Source organism: Mauremys reevesii, linkage group 9 (assembly GCF_016161935.1).
Source record: "Mauremys reevesii isolate NIE-2019 linkage group 9, ASM1616193v1, whole genome shotgun sequence".
NCBI lineage: Eukaryota > Metazoa > Chordata > Testudines > Geoemydidae > Mauremys > Mauremys reevesii.
This window is the reverse complement of record NC_052631.1, coordinates 84,407,349-84,431,705: the sequence shown is the minus strand read 5'-3', so window position 1 is coordinate 84,431,705 and position 24,357 is coordinate 84,407,349. Positions and strand designations below refer to the sequence as shown.

Below are 24,357 nucleotides of genomic sequence, written 5' to 3'. Positions count from 1 at the left end.
CAATTTGTGTTTGTTTTGGAATAAAGATGGCATGACTGCTAGATCTTTCACTGTATTTTGTTTATGATGTAGTATGTACGCTAGTGATTGTGTGACTCTTGTCACCTTCAAAAGAGTTAACATGTAGCTACTGTTCAGTTTTTCTGGTGGACTATATTCTTCTTCAGTCCCCATCAGTACTACCTTTTTATCACACAGCCAGGCTGCTGTTGTGGTATAAAATGTTTCGCGAGGAATGCGTGCATTGACTCTTCAGGACTCCTAGTCAGCTTGAGGATTGAGAGTTTGGTTCTCTGTAAGGCAGAGCACTATTGCTAGGATTTTAATTTAACACTAGTTGCTGAAAGCCCCCGCTGTCACACAGGTATAATTCATAAATTCATGTGTAAGAAAGCTAAAAGTGGAGCTCTTGTTTCTGTGCACTGTGTTTGTAGTGAGCAGTATTGCTGTTTGTACACAGAGCTGCCTCTTGGCTGGAGGCATAGCCACCTCTTGCCTCACATAGCTGTTACCCCCATCTTTCCTGATCAACTGTCATATTCCAACCTCCACAAAACTCTCATTCTCACAGCATACATTGATGATTGAACCTGGTGATATTCTAAACAAAAAAAGCTCTTAACCATGCTTGTAGCTGTGTCCATCACTTTACACCAGTGGTCCCCAAACTTTTTACCTCACGCCCCACCTCTTACCCCTGTCCCTCCCACGACCACCCCCACCCCCACCCCCAGAGCGGGGCCATGGCTCCAGGAGGGCGCGATGCGGACAGTGGTAAAGGGGCCGAGGCTGGTGCCACAGCTGGGGGCGGGGCCAGGAGTGGAGCTGGCACATGTGGCCGGGGACAGGAGTGGAGCTGAGTGGTGCGCCCCACCCCAGTTCCCCCTCTGTGGACTGGCTCGGGCCCTAGCTGTGCTCTCCTGCGGGAGCGGGGGCACATTCTGCAGTTTGGGGACCTTTGCTTTACACTGACTCAGTTGACATTTATGGCTTCAGAGTGACACAGAAAATAATGTTGTTGGAATCTTGTTATATAGATACTAGTTAATTTTTAACAGTGCTATTACAAGAAAAGGAACCATGGGGAAGGCAGATTCAGTTCTTGATTTTTGTGTTTAAAAGGCTATTTTTATATTTAAAAGTTCTGTATAAAAGTACAGAAAAATTTTTTAAATTATCCTTAACTTTCACTGATTAAAAGCAAATTTTTATTAATCCACTATCTCTGCATCTTTGCAAAAAGGCTGTATTAAAAATGATCTTTGTCAGTCCAAGAAAAGCATACCAGGTGCACTATGGCTGATTAGTCAGAGGCTCAAATTTAGATGATGTAAGTATAGAAATAATTACTGTATATGCAGTGGGCTTTGTGTAGATTTCTGTTAGACTGGTGACTAGTTATCTAATCCAGACTGAAGTTTTGGGCACTTCAAAACATTTTTAATTTTGTAGAACAGCAGATTAAAAGGTTAGAAGGCACACTGGAGCTATTACCTATGCCTTGAAAGAGAGAGTTTAAACAGAACTTTCTCAGTTAACATCTGAAATATAATAAAAAATATAGTAATGTTTTTCTTTGCGTTGGACTTTTTAGCAATGGAGGTGGGTGCTTTAAATAAATTAACTTATGAGTACTATTATAGTATTTTTAAACAGATTCTCACAAATTTTTACATTGAACTCCCACAGGATTATGTGCTGGGGGAAAGATTAAGCACAGCAATTCTCAACCAGGGGTCCACAGTCCCCTGTTGGGCAGCAAGCCCTTTTACAGGGGCCCTGGGGCTGAAGCCAGGAGACACAGGGCTGAAGCCCCAAGCCCCAGCATGCCCCCCGTTGTCTCCACCCTGAGCTACCCTCTTTCCCGTACACAGCCCCTAGTTGCCCCCTGCCTGCACCCTGAGCAGTTTTCAAACTTTTTGAGCTGAGCCCCTCCCCCCTTTGAGTTATAATTTTTGGTTGTGTGCCCCTCTCAACTGAGACAGGCCAGGTGGCCTTCTGAGATGAGTCGGGGGATGGAGGTGGTGATAGAAGTCAAACTATGTCATAGCATATTGGGTCGGGCGGTGGTCAGAAAGAAAAAGGTTGAGAACCCCTGATTTAGCGCATGTTAAAGTAAGTGTAAAAAGATTTTTCCCCAATTGTTGTCTTGGCTTTTTCATTTTGTAACAGATACATTCAAATTAACAAGTTCAAGTAGTTGTCACTTCACCACTTATGGCCACTGGTAAAGAGGTGATGCAGGAGCAGACCAAAGGCCAGGTGGGGAGAGGTACTACTTAAGCCCGTGCTCCTAGAGGCAGGATGTCTGCCTCAGATACACTGCCCCAGGAGCATCCAGTAGTGTGTACTCTGTCATTTATTCTTGTTGTTGTCATCAAGTCCCCAATACCACCAGCAGCACCCTCCAATCAGCAAAAGCAAGCAATGCATTAATGCAGATGTAGTCACTTATTTTTTGTCAAGATATAGTTAAGGTCCAGACTCCAAAGAAAATAAAAAATTCTTACAGTAAGTACATAAAAAGATTTTGGGATCTGTTCAAAAGCATCTGGCAGTCTGGATTTGGCCCGCGGTCCACCTCATTGACTACTCCTGCCTCAGTGCCATAGTATTTATGTTGTTAAACGTAGGATTGGCTGAGTTGGGCATTGTATCTCTTTAGCAGTAGTTTGCAATATGTGAGCATTAGTTGTCCGGGATTTAGCAAGTGTTTGCTTTTTCATTGTAGTCTAAGGCCTGGTCCACACTAGGACTTTAATTCGAATTTAGCAGCATTAATTCGAATTAACCGTGCACCCGTCCACACCAGGAAGCCATTTAATTCGACATAGAGGGCTCTTTAGTTCGAATTCTGTACTCCTCCCCGACGAGGGGGAGTAACGCTAAATTTGACATGGCCATGTCGAATTAGGCTAGGTGTGGATGCAAATCGACCTTAGTAGCTCCGGGAGCTATCCCACAGTGCACCACTCTGTTTGACGCTCTGGACAGCAGTCCGAGCTTGGATGCTCTGACCAGCCACACAGGAAAAGCCCCGTGGAAATTTGAATTCCTTTTCCTGTCTGGCCAGTTTGAATCTCATTTCCTGTGTGGACGTTGTGGCGAGCTCAGCAGCACTGGCAGCGATGCAGAGCTCTCCAGCAGAGGTGTCCATGCAATCTCAGACTAGAAAGAGGGCCCCAGCATGGACTGACCAGAAGTCTTGGATCTGATCACTGTGTGGGGCGAGGAGTCTGTGTTTTCGGAGCTGCACTCCAACAAACAGAATGCAAAGACCTACGAGAAGGTCTCCAAAGCCATGGCACTCAAAGGATACAGCCGGGATACAACGCAGTGCCGCGTGAAAGTCAAGGAGCTGAGACAAGGCTACCAAAAACTCAGAGCGGCAAACGGACGCTCCGGAGCCCAGCCCCAGACATGCCGGTTCTACGAGGCACTGCATGCCATTCTCGGTGGGTCTGCCACCACTGCCCCACCAGTGTGCGTGGACTCTGAGGATGGGATACTGTCGACAGACTGTTCCTCGGAGATGTTCGCGGACGGGGAAGATGAGGAGGACGAGGCAGTCGACAGCGCTTACAACGCTGATTTCCCCGACAGCCAGGATCTCTTCATCACCCTCACTGAGATCCCCTACCAACCCTCCCCAGCTGTTACCCCGGACCCTGAATCAGGGGAAGGATCAGTCGGTAAGTGCTTTAAACATGCAAACATTTTTTTCTAACAGAACAGGAATATTAACTATGCGAAAAGAAGGTCAATATATATGGGGATGGAACAGAAATCCTCTTGGGAGATTTCCGAGAAGCTCTCCTGCAGGTAATCGAAAAGCCTCCACATGAGGTTCCTGGGGAGAGCTGCCTTATTGGGTGCTCCGTGGTAGCACACTTTTCCGCGCCAGGCTATCATCAGGTACTCCGGGAGCATTGCCTCCACGAGCATGGCCACATAGGCCCCTGGTTTGTGCTGGCTTTCACGCAGCATGCGCTCTCTATCTGCCTCAGTGACCCTCCTCAGGGTGATCTCGCTCGGAGACTCCTGCATTTAATTACAGTAATTTGTGTACTATTAGTATTGGGAATGCTTCACTGTTCCTTTGCATAACAATGAGCGTCACTTTACAGCCACGTGGTGGAGGCTGCAGAGTGGCATTATACAGGGATCTTTCCCAGGGAACAGACGCGAGGGGGTGCAACAGGGGCAGAGTTTATGCTTTCAGGATTGCCTGTAGCAAGAGGACAGTGGTATACATTGACTTTTAAGCAGCCAAAAGTTTTTGGCTTACCATGCCTGGCTGCTCCACGGATTCTGCTGTCCCGCCCCGCTTGTCTGGTCTGCAGTGCAATCCCCCAGGCAATGAAAGCGAATTCCGAAAATTCGAACTTTCCCTGAGTGAGTGCTGTGCATGGTCTTGTTCACAGAGACTGACTAGACTATGTTTCCTCTTTGCGGAAATGTATCTTTATAAGGAAGTCAATCCCTTTTTCCCATCACACAGTTGCACCTGTATCCCGACCTGCTCCAGCATGCCCCTCAAAGAGGCTGGCGCAGATTAGGCGGCGCAAGAAAAAGACACGGGACGAGATGTTCGCAGAACTTATGGGCTGCGCCCGAGCCAAGGCGGACCAGCAGAGCCAGTGGAGGGAGAACCTCTCTCAGCAGCAGCGCTCACACAGCGAACGGGAGGACAGAGGGCGTCTGGAGGACCAGCAGGCGACTCAAACGCTGCTTGGACTAATGAGGGAGCAAACGGACACGCTCAGGCGCCTTGTGGATGTTCTGCATGACCGCAGGCAGGACAGAGCCCCCCTGCAGTGTATCTGCAACCGCCCTCCCCCGCCACAAAGTCCCATACCCCCCTCACCCAAAATAACAAGAAGGAGGTGCGCCGGGGCCGTGAAAACTGTCACTCCACCCCAGCAGAGTGCTCAAGTACCAAAAAGCTCTCATTCGCTAAATTTTGAGAAATCCTTCCCTTCCTGGAGAAGCAGCAAAGAATCCTGTGGCACCTTATAGACTAACAGACTAACAGATCCTTCCTGGATCACCCAAGCCCAAATCCCAGTTTCGTTCACTCACTCTTTAGTTGATTATTAAAAATAGTTTGCTGTTCATTACTGTTTCTGTCATGTTTCTTTACAGAAGACTTTGTGTGAAGGGGGGGGAGGGGTTTGGTAATTGCATAGGACGGTCACCTTTATCTGGATACATACACGGGGGCAGGATCTACAGCAGGTCACACACACATAGTGCAGTCACTAGGCACCCTGGTCAGTCTGGGAGGTGTTTTTCATGTTCTGTGCATAGGCGGAAGGTGCCCTGCTCCAGCTATATTTTGAGCTGGGTCTCTCCCCCGCTCCTGCCTGGATCGGGCCCTGGCCCCCACAGGTCTCCCCCCTGCCCCACCGCGCTCCGTACCTGCCTGACAGTACAGCGGCTCCCTGCAGAAATGCTGTCTGGTGCCCCAGGGTCCTAGCGCCTGCCATACACAAATGGCAAGGCAGGCTGCCCTTACCCTGCCCTTCCACCATAGCCCTGAGCCTCTCCAATGCCCCAAACCCTCAGCCCCAGCCAGAGCCCTCATCCCCCTACACCTCCTCCCCCTTCCCACACACCCCTCACCCCTTCCTACGCCCCCAGCCCAGAGCCTGCACCCCTCACCCCTTCCTTCTCACCCACCTATAAACGTCCTGCCCACAGTCCTCCCCCGCCACAAGGCCACATAGCCTCCGCACACAGAGTCCCGAAAAGGAGGGATGGAAGTCTCCGTTGAAACAACCAGTCCGGCAGTGCAGACCGCTCTAGGGGCAGGAGCCTGTCATTCCTAGAGTGTAGAAGCGGTCTGTACATCACTGCACACCCTACGCACCACAGTCTGCGTCCCTGTTTCAACCCTTTAACGTGAATTCATTAGTAAAGAAAATGTTGCTAATTAAAAATATTCCATTAACTTTATTTTTAAATGTGTGTTGGAAGGGGGGAAACGTGGTGAATGGGGTATGTCACCGCAGAAGAAAGTCAACAGTAACTGAAGCAGGGGCAGGTTCAGTTTCTCTGTAAAGAAACTGAACAGTCACCGGTTACCCCGCTCGCTGAGGAACCTAGCTTTCAAAGCCTCCTGAATGCACAGCGCTTCCTGCTGGGCTCTTCTAATTGCACGGGTGTCTGGCTGAGCGTAATCAGCAGCCAGGCGATTTGCCTCAACCTCCCATCCCACCATAAAGGTCTCCCCCTTGCTCTCACAGAGATTGTGGAGCACGCAGCAAGCAGCAATAACAATGGGGATATTGCTTTCGCTGAGATCCGAGCGAGTCAGTAAGCTTCGCCTCTCCCCTTGAGACGTCCGAAAGCACACTCCACCACCATTCTGCACTTGCTCAGCCAGTAGTTGAAGAGCTCCTTGTCACTGTCCAAGGTGCCTGTATAGGGCTTCATGAGCCAGGGCATTAGCGGGTAGGCTGGGTCCCCGAGGATCACTATAGGCATCTCCACATCCCCAACACTTATTTTGTGGTCCGGGAAGAAACTACCTTCCTGCAGGTGTCTAAAGAGACCAGAGTTCCTGAAAACACACGCGTCATGAACCTTGCCTGGCCACCCGACGTTGATGTTAGTAAAACGTCCCCTATGGTCCACCAGTGCTTGCAGCACCATTGAAAAGTAGCCCTTTCGGTTAATATACTGGCTGGCCTGGTGGGCCGGTCCCAGGATAGGGATGTGAGTCCCATCTATAGCCCCACCGCAGTTTGGGAATCCCATCGCGGCGAAGCCATCTATGATGACCTGGACATTTCCCAGGGTCACTACCTTTGAGAGCAGGAGCTCCACGATTGCGTTGGCAACTTGCATCACAGCTACCCCCACGGTAGATTTGCCCACGCCAAAGTGGTTCTCTACTGACCGGTAGCTGTCTGGCGTTGAAAGTTTCCAGAGGGCTATGGCCACTCTCTTCTGCACAGTCAGGGCTGCTCGCATCCGGGTGTCCTTGCGCTTCAGGGCAGGGGACAGCAAGTCACAGAGTTCAAGGAAAGTGCCCTTACGCATCCTGAAGTTTCGCAGCCACTGTGATTCATCCCAGACCTGCAGCACTATGCGGTCCCACCAGTCCGTGCTTGTTTCCCGGGCCCAGAATCGCCGTCCCATAGCATGAATGTGACCCCATTGCCACCATGATCTCCACGGCGCGGCGTACCGTGCTTTGTGAGAGGTCTGTGCCACTCTGAGACTTCATGTCCTCACCGCGCTGCCAGAGCCTCCTCGCCCGATTTCTCAGCATCTGACTGTTGAAGAGGTGGACGATAAGGTGCGAGGAGTTGACAACGGCCATAAGTGCAGCGATGATCGCAGCGGGCTCCATGATTGCAGTGGAGTGCTGTGGCGTCCGTGCTGTCACTAACAGGAAAAGTGCGCGAACTGATTTCCCGCCGGCGGGAGTGACGGTTGAATGCTGACAGTTACCCAAGACCACCCTTGACACAGTTTTCCCCCCAGCATGCATTGGGGGGAAATCCCAGAATTCCAATGGCCAGTGGGGAGTGCGGGAACTGTGGGATAGCTTCCCACAGTGCACCGCTTCCAAAGTCGACGCTGGCCCCGTTAGTGTGGAATCACAAAGTCGAATTAGTGTCCTTAGTGTGGATACACAAATTCGACTTCGTAAGGTCGATTCCACAAATTCGAATTAAGTTGAATCGAACTACTCTTGTAGTGTAGACATACCCTCAGAAGAGAAAATTTGTGACTTCTTAAAAAGCTGCTAATTCTAGTATAGTAAATTTCTCTGCTTCTTTTCTATAAGTCACTGAATTGGTTGAGAAAAGGTATTTATTTTATGACTCAGTATATAGGTTGTGTGCCCTCCTGGGTTAGTCTTCTTTTAGATGCAATTCTTCTGTTGCATTTAGTTCCATGAAAAATTGAAAATGACAACTGGGAGAAACATTTAAGTTTGGAAACATTTTTCAGCCATTTTCAGTTCAGCACCAAAATTGCATTTCAGTATCGTTTTAAAAACCTATAAACCATATTGCTAAATGCTTTTTTTTTTAAATTTCAGAGTACACTAATGCAAATCACTAAACTTTTTTGCTGAATTTCACATAAAATTGAATGAATTAGTTTTTCACATTTAAGAAAATGTAATGGCGTATCGTACTTAGCTTTCAATCGTCATCGCTTTATTTAATACAAAATAAAGTTTAGACAAAGAAAAGCAAACATACACAGTTGGATGTAATTTAAACCACATTTTGATGACTGTGTTGGCCAAGTGAGTGTGGATTATATTCCAGTATTGTTTTCAGTAATAGTGTTACCATGGAAACTAATGTATATGCATGTATAAGAACCCTCCACACACTTATGTACAGCTACAGTATGTTGAGAAAGCTTTTATTGTGTTAACTTAATTTTGTAATCTCTTCTGGACTTTCACCCACCTCCCTTAAATGTTTTCTGTGTATCCTATTACCATATCCTTTCTCTTTCCCTAAATCCCATTATTTGATTCATGTGCCCTTTAGTCACACGGATATATCACAGAGTTTGCTCCTGAGGGGCTGGAGGAAAATGTGGTGGCTCCCATATGAAGAGGCCAGTTGATAGGGCAAGGATGAAACAAAGAAGTTGACTTAAAAAAAAAAAAAACTGATGTTAACTGCTTTAATACTCAAAATTATGGGTTTTTTTTGCCTGTGTAGCTGTATAAAGTGTAGAAGCAGATAGTAGTCACTTGTGATTAAGGAATTGGACTGGGATTCAGGATATCTGGGTTCGCTTCCTGGCTCTGCCACAGGCTCCCTGTGTGATCTGGGCTACAAGTCACTTTTTCTCCGTGGATTAATTCCATACCTTCTAGTTGTATTTGTTTCCCTTTCTCCCATCTTAGGTCTATATAGACTGTGAGCTCTTCAGAGTAGGAACACAGTCTGCACTTTGTGGCCCCAACAGGAGCGGGATCTAGTAATCTTATGGGCCTTGGTTCTGTTGATCCTCAGAGGCATTTCTTTCATTTCAACACCAAGCATTGTCATGTGGGTGCCCATGGAGAAGGAAATGTTGACTCAGTAAAAATGAAGACTGCTAAACCTTTAACTTTAATTTAAGATACAAGCAGCTTTGTTCCATCCATTCTTTTCTCCTCCATTTGCTTTTATTTCACTTTTTAATTGAGATAACATTATCTCATTACCTGGCATCTGTATTCCTAGCAAGGACAATAGCACCTAAATATGTTAGTTACCTGCCACGTTCTCTCTTTTATTTGCTTAATTAATAAATTAGGGTTTTTTAGGTTAGTGACTGTGACTTTTGAAAAATAGTGATAATTTTTAACACAGCTCTATAGGACTTTAATATTCAGGACTTTGAATAAAACAATTTTCAACTGATGAGGTCATTTAAATATTTTAGTTATTATAAAAGTGTGAAAGTAATATAGAATATGAGTGATATATATGATATGATAATAAGAATATGATAATATAGAATGTGAGTGTCCAAAGCATGGCCTGTTGGTCAAATCCAGCGCATGGAACCCAGAAATGTGACATTTTAATATAGAGGTGTGGAGACTACATATCCCAACACATGTATCTTGCCATTTTGAAAAAGATGGCCTCCTCCAGGGACTATTGGTGGTATAGTAGTGAAACTGCTTCTGGAGTTTTAGGTTGAAACATGCAATTTGGACTCAAATACTTTCCAACTCATAAAATCCAACAGGGAGGCTCTACCTCATCACTAAAGGAGATTATCATAGCCTCCCATCAGGGGTAGGGTACAAGCATCTCTTAAAGAAGCAATTATTTGGCACATTTCATTCTATTTAGGTTCTATACTGCATCAGTCATTGTGGAACCTGGGCATACTGTAGGGGTGCATTCAATTATTTGACTATCTGTTGCATGAGGTTGTTTCTCCATTACCTTTCCTATCAGGAAAACTGCATTTGTTTTTTGTTTTTTTAATTTCTTTTAGTTTTGTTTATATATGAAGTGCTTTGAGCTCTATTGTGAAAGTCAGGTCAAAGAAATATGACTTGCACATGCGCAACAAAAATATTCTGTAGCACTATTACAGATAAAAATATTTAACAAGTGACCTTCATTTCATGGTACTTTTTCATTTAAACAGGATACAATTCTGGCAGAATTGCTTCAGATCCACAAAGAACATATAGTGGGCTATCATGAACATGATTCCCTCCTAGACCATAAAGAGGAAGAAGAATTGACCGAAGAGGAAAGGAAGGCAGCTTGGGCAGAATATGAAGCTGAAAAAAAGGTAAAGATGTCGGCACTAACTTAAAGTGGGTGTCAGGTGTGTGAAAGTAATCTTCAGTTTAAAAAAAGAAATTGGTTGTTCTGTGAGTATAATGAATCTTTGTAGAAATAACTCTATTATAGGCTTGAAAATGGGCTTCTGAATAATATTATATAAATGGTAATTTTAAATATCACTTCTATAAAAGCTAACCAGACTATGAAAAGATGGATGCTGTTTTGGTGGTGGACTTTTGTATGTATTTGCTTCAAGATATTTTTACTTAGTGTTTGTTACTTTTTTATTAATAATTAGCTTTGTAGTTTTCACATTTTATATTATACATCCAGCTGACATTCTTTACGATACTTCATTTTGAAAATTTATGGAAAATCTCTACCTTTGAGGTTTTTTAATGGAAAAATGGGCATCTGGTTTCAAAACAAGCCCTCCACCTTTCCCTAACCCCAGAAAATATTATCCAGTTGAGGCATAAATAAATACTGGAATTGGCCTGAGAGTTTGCAGTTTATTCATTCCCAAGGTCCTAGATTCTTAAACTAGAGACAGTTCTTTTTGATCTAGTAATTCCTGGGTTGTTGTTATAATAATAATAATAATAATAATAATAATTAATAAAAAAGTGGGAGAAGGAAATTGGGTGCATAACAAGGATTTTATAAAACTGTCAAAAAGGGAGATACCCACTGATGGTCAGGTAACTACTTTGGTTTGAATTATGGACAGAAAGACAGAAAGTTTTAGTGGGAATGGTCATTGCAGTAAGTAGAACAAACTTTCTAGTGTTTAAGAGAATACAAATATCTGTTCTTAAAATATGCTTATAAATTTGTGACTTAGTTCAAAAGTGTTGAAAATAATTACACTTCACTTAACCCGCTGGGAGAACAGAGAAAACTGAAACTAGGCTGCATTATCATACTGTACAAGGAGAATAAGAACTTAAGTATTGGTTTGTTTGGTGTAAATAGGAGTATTGTTGCTAGAGTATTCCTCATAAAGGCAGCAGAAGTGAAAAATGCCTGAAAGTCTGAAAGATGTTGCACCTGGTGATCAGATCTGATGACTAATCTACTTTCTCTTTTGAATTCACAAAATGGGAAGTATGGAAAGTTGCTGAAGATTTTAAGTGGGCATCTGACTCGGTTTAGAGAGAATTTCAGGAGTTCACAGATATGTAGAATAGCTGGAGATTTTTGGTAGCAATGTAATTTATCTGAGGGAACCGAAGTACTGTGTCAGATATGACACTAAAACATCTGGATGGCTCCAAGTTTAACAGTCATAGATATGCAGTTGTGTAGGGCCAGAAAGGACCATGAACTCATGCCTTGAACTTTGTTTGTCATCTGTTTTCAATCTATTTTTTTTAAATGTCTTGATCTGAGGACAAAAGTTCTCACAAAAGAACACCATACACAGTCTGGGTAGAGGACTATGGTCAGAGGAAAATGTCCTCCTGAAAAGGGATTAAACCCCCTTAATTTACTATATTTCATGTGTCTTCCAAACTTAATTTTGAACAGGACCTAGAACAAAAATACCCAAGAAACCCTTTCATTCACACCTGGGGGAGAGGGGGAAAGGCTTCTGAACAATTCTTTTACTGTTAGAAGTGCCTTTTTCCAGTTTTATCATCTTATATAGTGCATAAGACCTCATGACGTTTATTTTAAAAACGTGTAAGGTAGTACCATTTCCATTAGACAAAACAACCTGCTTGAAGGATACAAGAAATCATGCATCAGTACAACCCTGTGCAGTGTGCAGCTCCTGTCTGGGAGCTTGCAAGCCGCTTGTATACACTAGCGTGACCAGGGACAGCTGCCATTGACCCTAGTGCCCACCCCAGTGGGTGGGGCTGGCGTGGGACTGCTATGCCAGAGTTGCTGCCAGCGTGGGGCACTGGCTCCTGGGAGTGGCAGCCCGACATGTTGCTACTTTTGCCACTGTGGTTCCCGGTAGAGCCCTTCAGCTCTGCGGATACCAATTTATAGCCACGCATATAAATTTTGTATCCATGAAGGGCTCTATGCATGGGGCTTAGAATCTAAGGACTGGAATGATCAAACAATTGACAAACTATTTTCTCTATTTTCAAATGTGAAGCCCTGCAGAATTTAGATTTTTGGAAGATTGTTGAGTAATTCCTACCAGAATTTTGAGAATTCTGTGTTCATTTGTATTTAATAGGAATTCTATAGGAAAAAGACCTTTTTTCAATTTAAAAAAAATTAGGCTATATGTGAATTACGGTATATGAGAATCCTTAACAAACACAGGGTGATTTATGGCAAAGCTGAAAGTGCTATTAATACACCTGGCTACTTACCAACTCCTAATGTTACTAATTAATTCACATTGCCACTATTCTAAATACTTAAATCATACCCTTCATAAAATAGAGTAACAGTTTATATACATATAGATTCTGAAAGAAGCATCCTCAGAGTTGTCAAACTTCATTATATCAATTCCAGATTATAAAATCTGATAGAAAGTTAACCACTTCAGATTGTGATTGAGAGAGAGAATAATACCTATTCAGGATTGATTCTTCGATATCCAAGATAAAATTATATAGGGGTTGATTTATGGAGACCTAGTTGTTTCCAAAGGCATAGCTTTATTACCTAGTTGTTTCCAAAGGCATAGCTTTATTTATTACATAGATTTATTAAATCTGGCATAGTTGCTTTTTTAACAATCCCAAAAGAAAGAATTTACTATATTGTCGTCTGTAATTCAAATTTATTTAAAACAAAAGTATTCATCTTTGCTTTTTGCAGAAGGTGGGATTATTCTTTTTAAAGAACAATGGTGGTTACACTAAGCCTATTTAGGCATTGGTGTCCCTACATTTTGGAAATACAGGTTTGCCAGAATATCCTAATGGCTTTGTGCAACCAGGCATGCCTATCAGTTGCTTTGTGGTATAATTTCTTTGAATATTTTTGGGAATTATTTTTCTGCTTCAATAACTTTTGTGATCTAATTGATGTTTTTTACTTTTATTTCAACAATGGACTTGTGTATTTGAGAATTATTTCTTGCAAGGGGTCTTGTATTTCTTTCTTCCAATGAATAAAACTCTGCATACTGCATTTTCTATCAAGTCAGCTGGTTTTTCTATCACTAGACAAATTGAGGACATTGTTAGGATTTTCTTCTCTTACTGTGTTTATACCAGTTATTTATAGATGAACTAGACTCAAATCTCAAGACAAGTACTGAGGCTTCTCTGAGTGGTTGGAAACTTCATCATTTTGATTCCACACTTTGGAAAGAATTTTCAATACACTCAGATGGTTACAGTTTTAAGGGTTAAAACTTTATCTATAAGATCTTTGGTTTCTCTTGTAGGGTGTATTTTGTTTGTGTGTGTTCAATTCTTTCCTAGAACTGACAGCAGTGGCATGCTATAGAACTTGGTTTTAGCTACTATGAATATTCCTAAGTACAATTTTTGTTTTTAAGGGTCTGACCATGCGCTTCAACATGCCAGCTGGGACTAATATGCCCCCTATCAATTTCAACACTCAAACTCCATATATTCCATTCAATTTGGGAGCATTATCAGCAATGAGTAACCAACAGCTAGAGGTAGGTAGTGAAATCCAAATGACACAGTGTATCGATATTGCTTTGAGCATGTCTCAGATATTCTAATTAAGTTACAAATCAGTAATTACTGAAACTTTTTAACATCCTGATAGTTAATGCCTTCTAATTGAATGTCACATTTTCTACTGATTTGTGTGTGCATATTGAAATGCTTATACCAACAGTGTATTCTGATTATAGGAAGCTGATCACTGTAGCAGATGTATAATATTAGGCATGTACTAGTATAATTTAAAACAAGAAGTAATGTTGAACACAGTCATAGTGAGTGTGAATGTGACAATTGTAATAATTTTACAATGCCAACTACAAAAAGTTTGTTAGGTGTAAAATTTTGTCACTTGGGTTTAACACTATTTTGATCATTTAAAAAGCATTGAGTGAGCAGATTATTTTCAGTTGACTTATTTGTATTTTCTGTTCATTTACTTGCCTCCAAAGTCTAATCGTGTGTGAATTTATTTCCATCCTATTACCCAACTTGTGTAAAAAAGTTTCAAATGTAGTTACATAAATTGGAGATGGAGAAAAAGCATTTCTAAATGTGTTAACTTAATCTCTTGCTTTGCACCTATCCTTTATAATTCATTGTCTGCTATTCTTTCAGGACCTCATTAATCAAGGAAGAGAAAAAGTTGTGGAAGCAACCAACAGTGTAACTGCAGTGAGAATTCAGCCCCTTGAAGATATAATTTCAACTATAGTAAGTAAAATACATATTAATCCAAATTTGTTCAGGAGCTGGAAAAATGTTAAGAAGCAGTGTCAAGCAAAGAAGTGACTTCTGATTGTAAATAGTCATCCAGTTAATTGTCATATTATTTTTTCTTTATTAATAAAGCAGTATTTTTAATTAGTGCTGATTTCTGTTACCACAGCTTGTAATAACAGCTAATTAATGATGAACTGGGGTAATAGCACCTGCGTGCATAGTAGAATCTTGTAGTGCCAACGATTTGGTCCATAGCTCCATGTAAGTATTATTTACCATACAGTGAAAATGCTGGCTCCCTGCACATGAGACTGATAGGCTCAGCTGAATGGTTTTTTCCCCGTTTTCTTCTCATACGTTTTCTCCTTTTAAAATAAAATCTAAGAAAGCATGTTTTTTATTGGCAATATAAAGATCTAATAACTTCTGGTTATAGTTGTAAAACTGTACTTCCCAAGAATATTTACTGGAAACTGGGCTGTCATTCAGTGCCAACTATATTAATCCAGCTCTGAAAAAATTGTGAGAACTTGATTGCCCTTACTTTTCTATCAGAGTGACTAATAAAATGTATTTTTTTTTTTCCTTTTCAGTGGAAGGAAAATCTGACCCTGACAGAGACCCAAGTACAGGCCTTGGCCCTAAGCAGACAGGCAAGCCAGGAGCTTGATGTTAAGCGCCGAGAAGCCATCTACAATGACGTCTTGACAAAACAACAGATGGTAAGAATTCTGAATGCCTTTTAGATGGTTATATTTATTTGGATTGGGGTGTGTGAGTGACACCAACCTGGACTAGCACATGATATTAAAGATGTTTTTTGTAGAATGCCAGCTTCTTATTAGTCCCTTGGGCCCAGTAATTACCAACAGTGTGTGTTGCTCCTCCACACCAGAAAGTGCTGGGTCATGCAATGTTTTGGACTAGCATTGCTCATTTAGGGAGACGTCCTGTAAAGTAGATTGCAAAATACAGTCTCCCGAATTCTACTAATAATTCATGTATTTGAAGGGCTTGAAGACTAGTGGCTTAAAGAAAACCAAATACCTAACTGGTAATAGGCATGTAGCATACAGTGGCCTTTACACCAGACCCAGTCTCCTTAAAGATGTTAACTTTCTAATCGTATATAGGAACGTGCATCTCTTTAGTATGGTTCAGTTTACAGCATTGTAGTTCTATGGGAAAACAGATCAAAAGCACTCCGCCATGCATTGAATCTGCCTTAAAACAAGTCAGAAACCAGAATAATCCATGCTAATGCTATCTGTCTGAAACCTTTCTCATCACCCTTTCCTGGTGTGTTCCTTTACCATTGACAGGCTTTGTACTGGCACTAAGGAATTATCTTATGCAGAATGCACATAACTTTAAACCACACAACGCATTAGTACTTTCTAAGTAATCCTGAGAAATCTGAAACTTTCCCAGTTGGTGCTACTCCAACTGGAAGTGTTTTCTCCTTTGGTGTTTGTCACTAAATGTTTATTTGCCCATCAACTTGTAGGATTTTCAAAGGGGTGATAAATGGTACCTGACAACAAATGCTGTAACTAATACATGGGAGTAATTTCACAGTATAGTGCATATCACCATGGCAACTAACATAAATGCTGCCTGCAATACAATAGGCAAGTCATTAGGAGAACTTAGTCCTAAATGGTGTTACTAACTGGTTTCTACAGTAATCAGCTTGTGAATGCCATCATGTTAGTGATGGTGATAACAATAATGCTTTTTTCTTCAGCCATGGTACCCCTAACAAATTGATTTTTAACTCTAAACTTGATACTTGCTGCATTAAGACAGGTCATGCACTTTTAACAGCTCCACTTTCCCTCCACACAGTTAATCAGTTGTGTTCAGCGGATACTTATGAACAGAAGACTACAGCAGCAGTACAATCAGCAGCAGCAGCAGCAAATGTCTTATCAACAAGCAGCAATGAGTCATCTCATGATGCCAAAGCCTCCAAATTTAATCATGAATCCTTCCACCTACCAGCAGATAGATATGAGAGGACTGTATCAGGCAGTTTCTGGTGGTATGCAGCCACCACCATTGCAGCGTGCACCACCCCCAATGAGAGGCAAAAATCCAGGACCTTCCCAAGGGAAATAAATGTGATTTTGCACTAAACGGATTGTTAAAATCAGAGAAAGAACTTTTTTATTTTTTTAGGAATCAATGGCTTAACAGAACTCAACTGCATAAATAGTTTGGATCCCTTAAATGCCATGTACCATATTAATGTTTCAACTGTGTTTTTAAATAGGATGTAACATTTTTCCCTCTCATGTCAGTGATGTTGCCTAGAATCTTCTTACATGTGTTGAATACAGGAGATATCAAATTGTTTTCAGTGAAAACAAGCCCTTCCATAATAGTAGCAGCTCCACTGGTTTACTGTCTAAAGTCCTATGCTTGTTTTTAGTAGCCATAAAACCATCATCAAACATGAGAAACTTAGGAAAGACTACAGATCTGTATGTTTCAGTATGCCATATATAAAATGTACACAGCTGAGTTCTTGATTAGAGTTGATTCCTCAAATTATGGAATACTTTTCTAGTTACCCATTTCTTGAAATTAGTGAGTGTGATAAGACAGAGAAATGATCTAGTTTCTTTTTGACTGAAGTCTGGATTCATGCTGTATCATCTGTGCGGAATAAAACAGGAACTGGAAATTCTCTTGAGACAAAATTGAGTGCAATATTCTTAAATACTACGACTCTGAAACTTTGTCATGCAGTTATATAGAAACTGTGTATACAGCCTTAAATCGTGACTTGAGAAGAGAATTTTTTTTCTCCAGTCTTCTGCCACTTTTTATTTTCAGTTTTATGTGATGGAATAACTGGTAAATTTAAATTTACAGCTTTGTATCCTTCACACATCATTTCACTGTTTATTGACTCTGATACAAAGCACATTTCTGTTAACTCCTTGATGCTGGTGCTAGTGTCTCTTCCCATTGCTGGCAATGGGATAGGGACCAAAAAAATCAAATTACTGGTATTTTGGAGGTTACGATAGTGGTGATTCTTAGGGTCACTCCCTGTTTTATAAACAACATTAGAGTGGCAGAACCATTGCCGACTTTAAATTCATACAAGGAATGAATGTGCTTTAACAATTTCCAGCGCTGCCAGAATTGTGAAATAAATCTCCTTGTATAGATAAGGATCTCTGCCTACCATGCTCTTCTCCCTACCCCTTCTTTCATTTTTGTAAGAATATGTTAGTACAAAAAGACCTTGATCCTTTGATTTTTTTTTTTTATTTTATTTTATTTTAAATCTAGACCAAGGTACGTTTCTGATTGATTACATGTCATTAACACCTACGTTCCCAACATTTTAATGGGTAGTAGCACATTTTCTGTGCTTATGATGATCCATTTACACACACACACGGCTTTTCTTTCCATATAGTTTGGCTGATAATATTTTTAAAGGAAAACATTTTTAGAATGTAGGAGACAAATGACAGAAATATTTGAGGTGATACTGCATCAGGTATTGAAAACAGCTAGAGAATTGTTGATAAACGAAAGCTGGATGAAGGGATTTGCTGTAGCTATCACTATACTCGCATGACTTGCTGACATCAACTAGAAGTGTTTTGGTTTCTTGAATCACTCTTGAAGGACTTTTTTGAGTTTTAATGAACTCAGAAGACAAGTGTTTCCGCATACAAATCTTGTGAGATACTTCATGTGGGGATTGAATTTTGGTTTGTGATGTGACTAGAATTTGTTAGATCTGCTGCAAAACCAGCTAACAAAATTGTTGGTTTGGATTTTTTCTGTTACAAGACATTGCAAGAAAACCCTTTATGTTCTAAGCCTTTGCCAGCTCCGTAATCAGATTTATTTAATTTGCAGGAGAGGGGAGCCAAAAAAGGTGCATTCACTTTAGAAGAAGTTAAAAAAAAAATTAGACTTTGTGAGACAAGCATTTGAATGCAAATGTACTCTGGACAACTGTCACTGATATTCCTGCATGTCGTGAATAAGACAAATATGTTCTACCAGACCTGGGAATTTTCAGTGGAGTTCTACGATAATTTGCTCAAAGACTTAAATGTGGAAGTTTTAGGCAACATTGAAAGGCACATTTTTCCACTGTGGATAGTACTATGGATAACAGAAGACTAATGCATAAGAAGATTAATCAAAGAAAAGAAGCATTGAAAATAAAACTTGGACCACTTTGTATACATGTTCCTCACTTGACATTTTAGCTGCATAATGTGTGTATAACATGAAGCTTTAACAAATATTTAAAGACAGAACATTACATCAATAAGGTAATAAAAGGCTCATTTTTATATTTGTTTTAGATGTTTTAACTAGTTGAAATGGCTTAAGATGACGAATAAAAATGTTGCTTGTAATACAGTTTTGCCTGCTAAATTCTCCACATTTTGTAACCTGTTTATTCCTTTGGATGTAAAGCGTTTTTGCTTAGTATTGTGATATTGTATATGTTTTGTCCCAGTTGTATAGTAACGTTTCAGTCCATCAACCAGCTTTGGCTGCTGAAATCATACAGCTGTGAAGACTTGCCTTTGTTTCTGTTAGATGGCTTTTCAGTTCTGTATTAAATATCTTAAGTACTGTAGAAAAGATGTCACCTCTTCCTATAAGGCTGTTTTGTAATATATATATAAGGACTGGAAATGTGTTTTTAAAGAGAAGAAGCATTCAAGTATGACAATATACTATCTGTGTTTTCACCATTCAAAGTGCTGTTTAGTAGTTGAAACTTAAACTATTTAATATCTCATTTAATAAAGTGACCAAAATGCATAAACATGTGTGGTGCTGCATTTTTAACATGCTGTTAGATCCACATTGGTTATAATGCATGAGGAATTTGTCATTTGAGAAATAAACTAATGGTTGTGAGTGGAGCGTTAACTGACATCTCTCAGGTATAAACTCTGTCTTCACATTTTTAGTTCAGGATTCAAGAAAAATACTTATAGGGGACCCAAGAAAGAGTTCCAGAGGTATTAGCTTCTACATAAATAGCCCCTGCCTTTGGAGATTCTCCAGAGATTCATGTGCACTCAGGATCTGTGCAGTGCCAGATGATCACCACCCTGGTCAGTTACACAGATGTTGGAAAAGAAAAATAGTGCAACCTCTTTTTGTGATGCATCATCTAGAAGAATCTCTGCAAATGGATCTATCGCAGCTTCCTGGGACTTTGATCTGAGTGCAAGAGCTCTCTTTTGCCCAACAATCAGATAAACTAAATTATAATATAAAAAGACATGGTTCAAACTGAGTTTGGGGTAAGGGTAGCAGATGCTAAGAGGTGCTGAGCGCCTGAAACTCACTGACTTCATGGGAGCTGCAGGTTCCCAAACCCTCCTTAGCATTAGGCCTCTAAGTTTGGTATTCAAAGTTGTAATTTTTTTAATATTTGCTTTAATGACTGCAAATATAGTCATGTTTTATTACATACCACCTATTAAATACTAAGTGATCCATATGACTTTAATCAAAGGCCAATCCAATCACAATTACCACTTATTACAGCAAAGAATCACACAATGTGTATCTTAATTTTCTTCTGACTCTTTTCTCTATACGTGTTAACAGCACAGCAGGTAGAAGCCTGTGTCTGCTGTACCTAGCATATTGATCTGCTGATGCTTGTTGCATTTTTGGTAATTTTTGGATGGTGTAGTTAAGAAATATGAGACTCTTAAATCTTACATTAAGCTAGCCCTGCAAATGTTATATGCAAACTTACTAACACAGGCACAAAATTTACTTCCCTCACCCTCTTCCCTCCATGATGGGGGGGGAAAAAAAGTGTAACCTTTCAAAATCAGTTACTTGCTGTAGGTGAGTAAAACTTTGGAAGGCTGTGCTATACGTACTGTAAGAATTACTCCTTAAAACTCCTTTGCCATCATCACTACAAAACAAAAATAAAGCTGTCGGTGTGCTGAGACTACATGCCTATCATGCAAATCAATATTGCCTCATTGTTTCCTTGTACTCCATCATCATCCATGGCTCTCTCTTGGGGTCTATTTAGATTGTAAATCCTTTTGTTCTGTGTGTGTTAAGTGCCAAGCACAATGGTGTCCTGGTCTATAACTGGGACTCTTAGGTGCTATGATAATAAGTATTTATATGAGAGAGAAGTTGAGTGAGGTAATATCTTTTATTGAACCGACTTCTGTTGGTGAGAGAGACAAGCTTTCGAGCCACACACAGCTATACTTCAGGTCTGGGAAAGCAACTCCCAGCCTGCAGCAAAATGCAACGTGAAACAGATTGTTTAGCTTAAGTTGTTAGTTGGTCCAATAAAAGACATTACCTCACCCACCTTGTCTCTAATATCCTGGAGCCGACACAACCACATGCATACAAGTATTTACATGGTCCACATCATCCCCATTCTTCTGCTCATGATATATCCTGTGACCTCAATAGTTCCACTCTCCTTGGAGTTGACTTCGCTTGACATCAGGGTTAATTTATTCCTAAACTGTACTGAAGCAGATCAGACTTGGAGTTGAAATAATTGCAATACCATGCATAGATTTTTTTCCTCTTTCTTATTCTTTTTTCTCCACCCAGGACCACCTCAGCCGTTACTACTTGCGCCTGCAGAAGAGTCAGTACGGTTAGACCAAATCACCTAATGTGATGAGTTTAAAACCTCCAGACAGCTATACAGTGAAAAGTCCAGCCCTTCAGTGAGTATCAGAGAAGGGGGAAGTCAGCTGTTTTTCAGAGTGGGGCTAAAATGCAAATCTAGAATTAAGAATTCTAGAGAAATTAGCAATTGTATTAGGGCAATGCGCAGCTCTCTACTGAAAGGAACCAGGACCTTTCTACTGCACAGGTTAGAGTTGGAAGGCAGATTTTTCTGGAGCCCAGGAAGCAGGTCTATATTCTCTGGGTGCTATGGAGTCTAGTATATGAATCCACTGGCTGACATCCCCTATGAAGCTGAAGGAGAACAGCAACAGGGGCTACTGTGATTGCAAGGTTGGCTCTTCCATTGCTCCCTAACCTACAGGAAAGAGCCCTTTGAAATGCAGCTCCCTTTGAACCAAGTCAAGCTAAAATTGGTGCAGAAGAGTGGGTGGTCTTGTGATTAGGGAACTGAATTAGAATTGTTACTTCTTGGGTGACTGAACAAGTACTTTAACCTCTCTGTGCCTTCACTTGCTCCTGTAAATGTAAAATCCTAATAGCATGGTACTATAATATTTTCCTAATTGCTGTGCTCTACATGCAAAATAGCATTAGTTGGGGGAGGCACTTGATACTAAAGTTCTCTTTGGCAGGAGTAAAACCTTTAAGGTTTATCTGTAGTACCTGTTACTGTCCAGGTGGGTTTCCTCAGGACTTTGCTCAAATGAAGCAGTGAGAAAGGGGCGCCGTCTTCCGCTTCCTCTGGGGGGAGAGGGAACGGTGCCGGGACTTCGGTGCCGTCTGCGTGCCTTTAGGAGCCTCGGTACCGGGACGGCTCGGTGCCGCTGGTGCGCTGCGCGCCGAGGATGGTTTAGGCGGTGCCGGGGACGGAGCGGGGGGCTGAAGTGCTGCCTCCGTAAGGAGTTGTTTAAGTCACGAGTCTCGCTCCTTTCTTGTGCGCGGCTTGAATGCCGTGCAAATCGGGCACTTATCAGTCCTGTGCGATTCCCCGAGGCAGCGCAGGCAGGAATCGTGCGGGTCGCCGATGGGCATAGGCCGCTGACAAGCCGCACAGGGCTTAAAGCCCGATGCCTTGGGCATGAGCCCGCACCGGTTGTGGAAGAAGAGGGGCTAACCCCTCTAATTCCCTACTATCACAACTATAACAACTATACAACTAACTTATTCAACTAATCTTAACTATTAAACTAAGTGAAACAACTATATACACTAAAGATACGGAGAAACGCTAGGGCTGTGGAGGGGAGATAGCACTCCACTGTTCCAACTGGCCGTCACGGGCGGTAAGAAGGAACTGAGGAGTGGACGGGCCGGCTGGGGTATATAACAGGCGCCATAGCGGCGCCACTCCAGGGGGTGCCCAGCCGGCCCGCCGGAGTTGCTAGGGTAAAAATGTTCCGGAGAGCCGTGCACGCGCGGCGCGCACACCTGACTGGAATGGATAGGAGCAACACATCTCGAAGAACAACAGTTACTACGGTGAGTAACCATCTTATACGTTCAGTTATTCTTTCACTAATTCAAAACAAGTTTCAAATTGAAGCATTGCAAACATTATTTCCTGTGGAACAGGAGTTACACAGCACCCTTGGAACTTGTCCATCAGTGCAATTAGTGTGTGGAATTTTCATTATGGAAATTATATGATTATAGGAAAAACATTTCACCCATCGCCTGTCATGCTGCTCTACTGTACTGATTTCCGAATCCATCTGCAGTTCTTGTCAAAAATGCTACAAGCTATAGGAACTACTGACACAATGTAAAATACTAACATTTCCACCACATTTACAAGTGTAAAAGGTACATTTTATTACACGTTTCACAAATGAGCCTGACTCTGACTTCTGATATAGGTCTGAGACGTAGACATTTCAGTGATGACTCAGAGAATAAAGGTAAATAAACATTTTATTTCAAACACTGGATTAAATTCCTTCATGTCTAGTTCTTTCAGGTAAAGCTCTTTTAATCTTTACCTTGCCACTTGAAGTCTGCTGTCTGCAGCGGTGGTTGCATTGCGTACACTCAGCTGCAAGGACAGAAATGTTTGGGAGAGCGGAATACTGTTGCAAGGAACTGGCAAGATTGTCAAGGGGAAATGATACCAGGTAAAAAAACCTGTGTGCATCAGACAGAGCTGTGTTAACAATCTAATACACATGAAGCAGCTGATCTAACCAGCCTTATTTTGGTAAAACTACCATGGGAATCAGGTAAGGGTGGTGGGCTAAGACCTTCAGGAGTTTGTGGTTCCCAGAGCTATTCATACAGCTCCTTAAATGCAAAACTGAAAAACAATGCTGAAAGATGAAGTTGCAAGCCAAACATTTTTTAAAGCTACAGGTCTTGGTTTTCTTTTACATATGGACACTTAAGTGGCTCAGTATCTCAACCGTTATTAGCACTTTGTATTTAAAGTGCAGGTGTACACTACAAAGTGCCTATGTGAAAATGGCACGTTCTTGTTCAACAGACCTGCTCCCTACGTGTATTCAGAGTCAGACTTGCTGCTGTCAATGTCAGCATATCAGTTGGGCTGTTAGTCCTGTAGAGGCCATAGAACTGAAGAGAAAGGGAGCTGGAATCTTGAGCTTTATCAGCATAATTGTTCGTTAAGTTACACTCTATCAATTGAGGGTATGATGCTGCACAGGTGTTATCAAGGCCTTAGAAGACACTGGGCAATTTGAACTATAAAACTTTTATCCGTGATAGTGGGGTGAGGGACAAGAGAGAGACCAACTTAATTTTCCAGAGCTCAAGCTGAATTTGCAGATCTAGCAGGTAGAAAAACTACCTTTTAGCCCCTGAGTCAATATGTTCATCTCTCCTCAGTGCAGCATTTAATCATAGTTAAGTGCTGTGCTAAATCAGAGTCTTAACTTGAAGACTGAGCACATTTGACATGGAATCAATGAGACAAAATTAACAAAGCATCCCATAAGGTGGTTTTCACAGAGGGCACCCTTCAGAGCTGGTGCTGATTCAGGCAAGCATGTCAGAATAGCATGTGCCGCAGTGCTTCCCAGAATTAGGGC

At 41.7% G+C, this 24,357-nt stretch overlaps 1 protein-coding gene across 6 annotated transcripts in view; it reads left to right on the top strand.

Annotated features, from left to right (window-relative positions):
• Positions 1 to 19,442, top strand: part of ATRX (ATRX chromatin remodeler) — a 140,151-nt gene extending 120,709 nt beyond the window's left edge. For 5 of the 6 annotated variants that reach the window (XM_039489126.1, XM_039489127.1, XM_039489124.1 and 2 more), the window contains 5 exons: positions 10,138 to 10,287; positions 13,765 to 13,890; positions 14,519 to 14,614; positions 15,217 to 15,345; positions 16,472 to 19,442. In XM_039489126.1, coding sequence (XP_039345060.1) covers positions 10,138 to 10,287; positions 13,765 to 13,890; positions 14,519 to 14,614; positions 15,217 to 15,345; positions 16,472 to 16,744 — 774 coding nt within the window. In that variant the 3' untranslated portion in view covers positions 16,745 to 19,442. Of the gene's footprint in view, positions 1 to 10,137; positions 10,288 to 13,761; positions 13,891 to 14,518; positions 14,615 to 15,216; positions 15,346 to 16,471 lie in introns of those variants that run through there. The other variant, XR_005584794.1, reaches the window with a different exon arrangement.
• Positions 19,443 to 24,357: the final 4,915 nt, after the last annotated feature.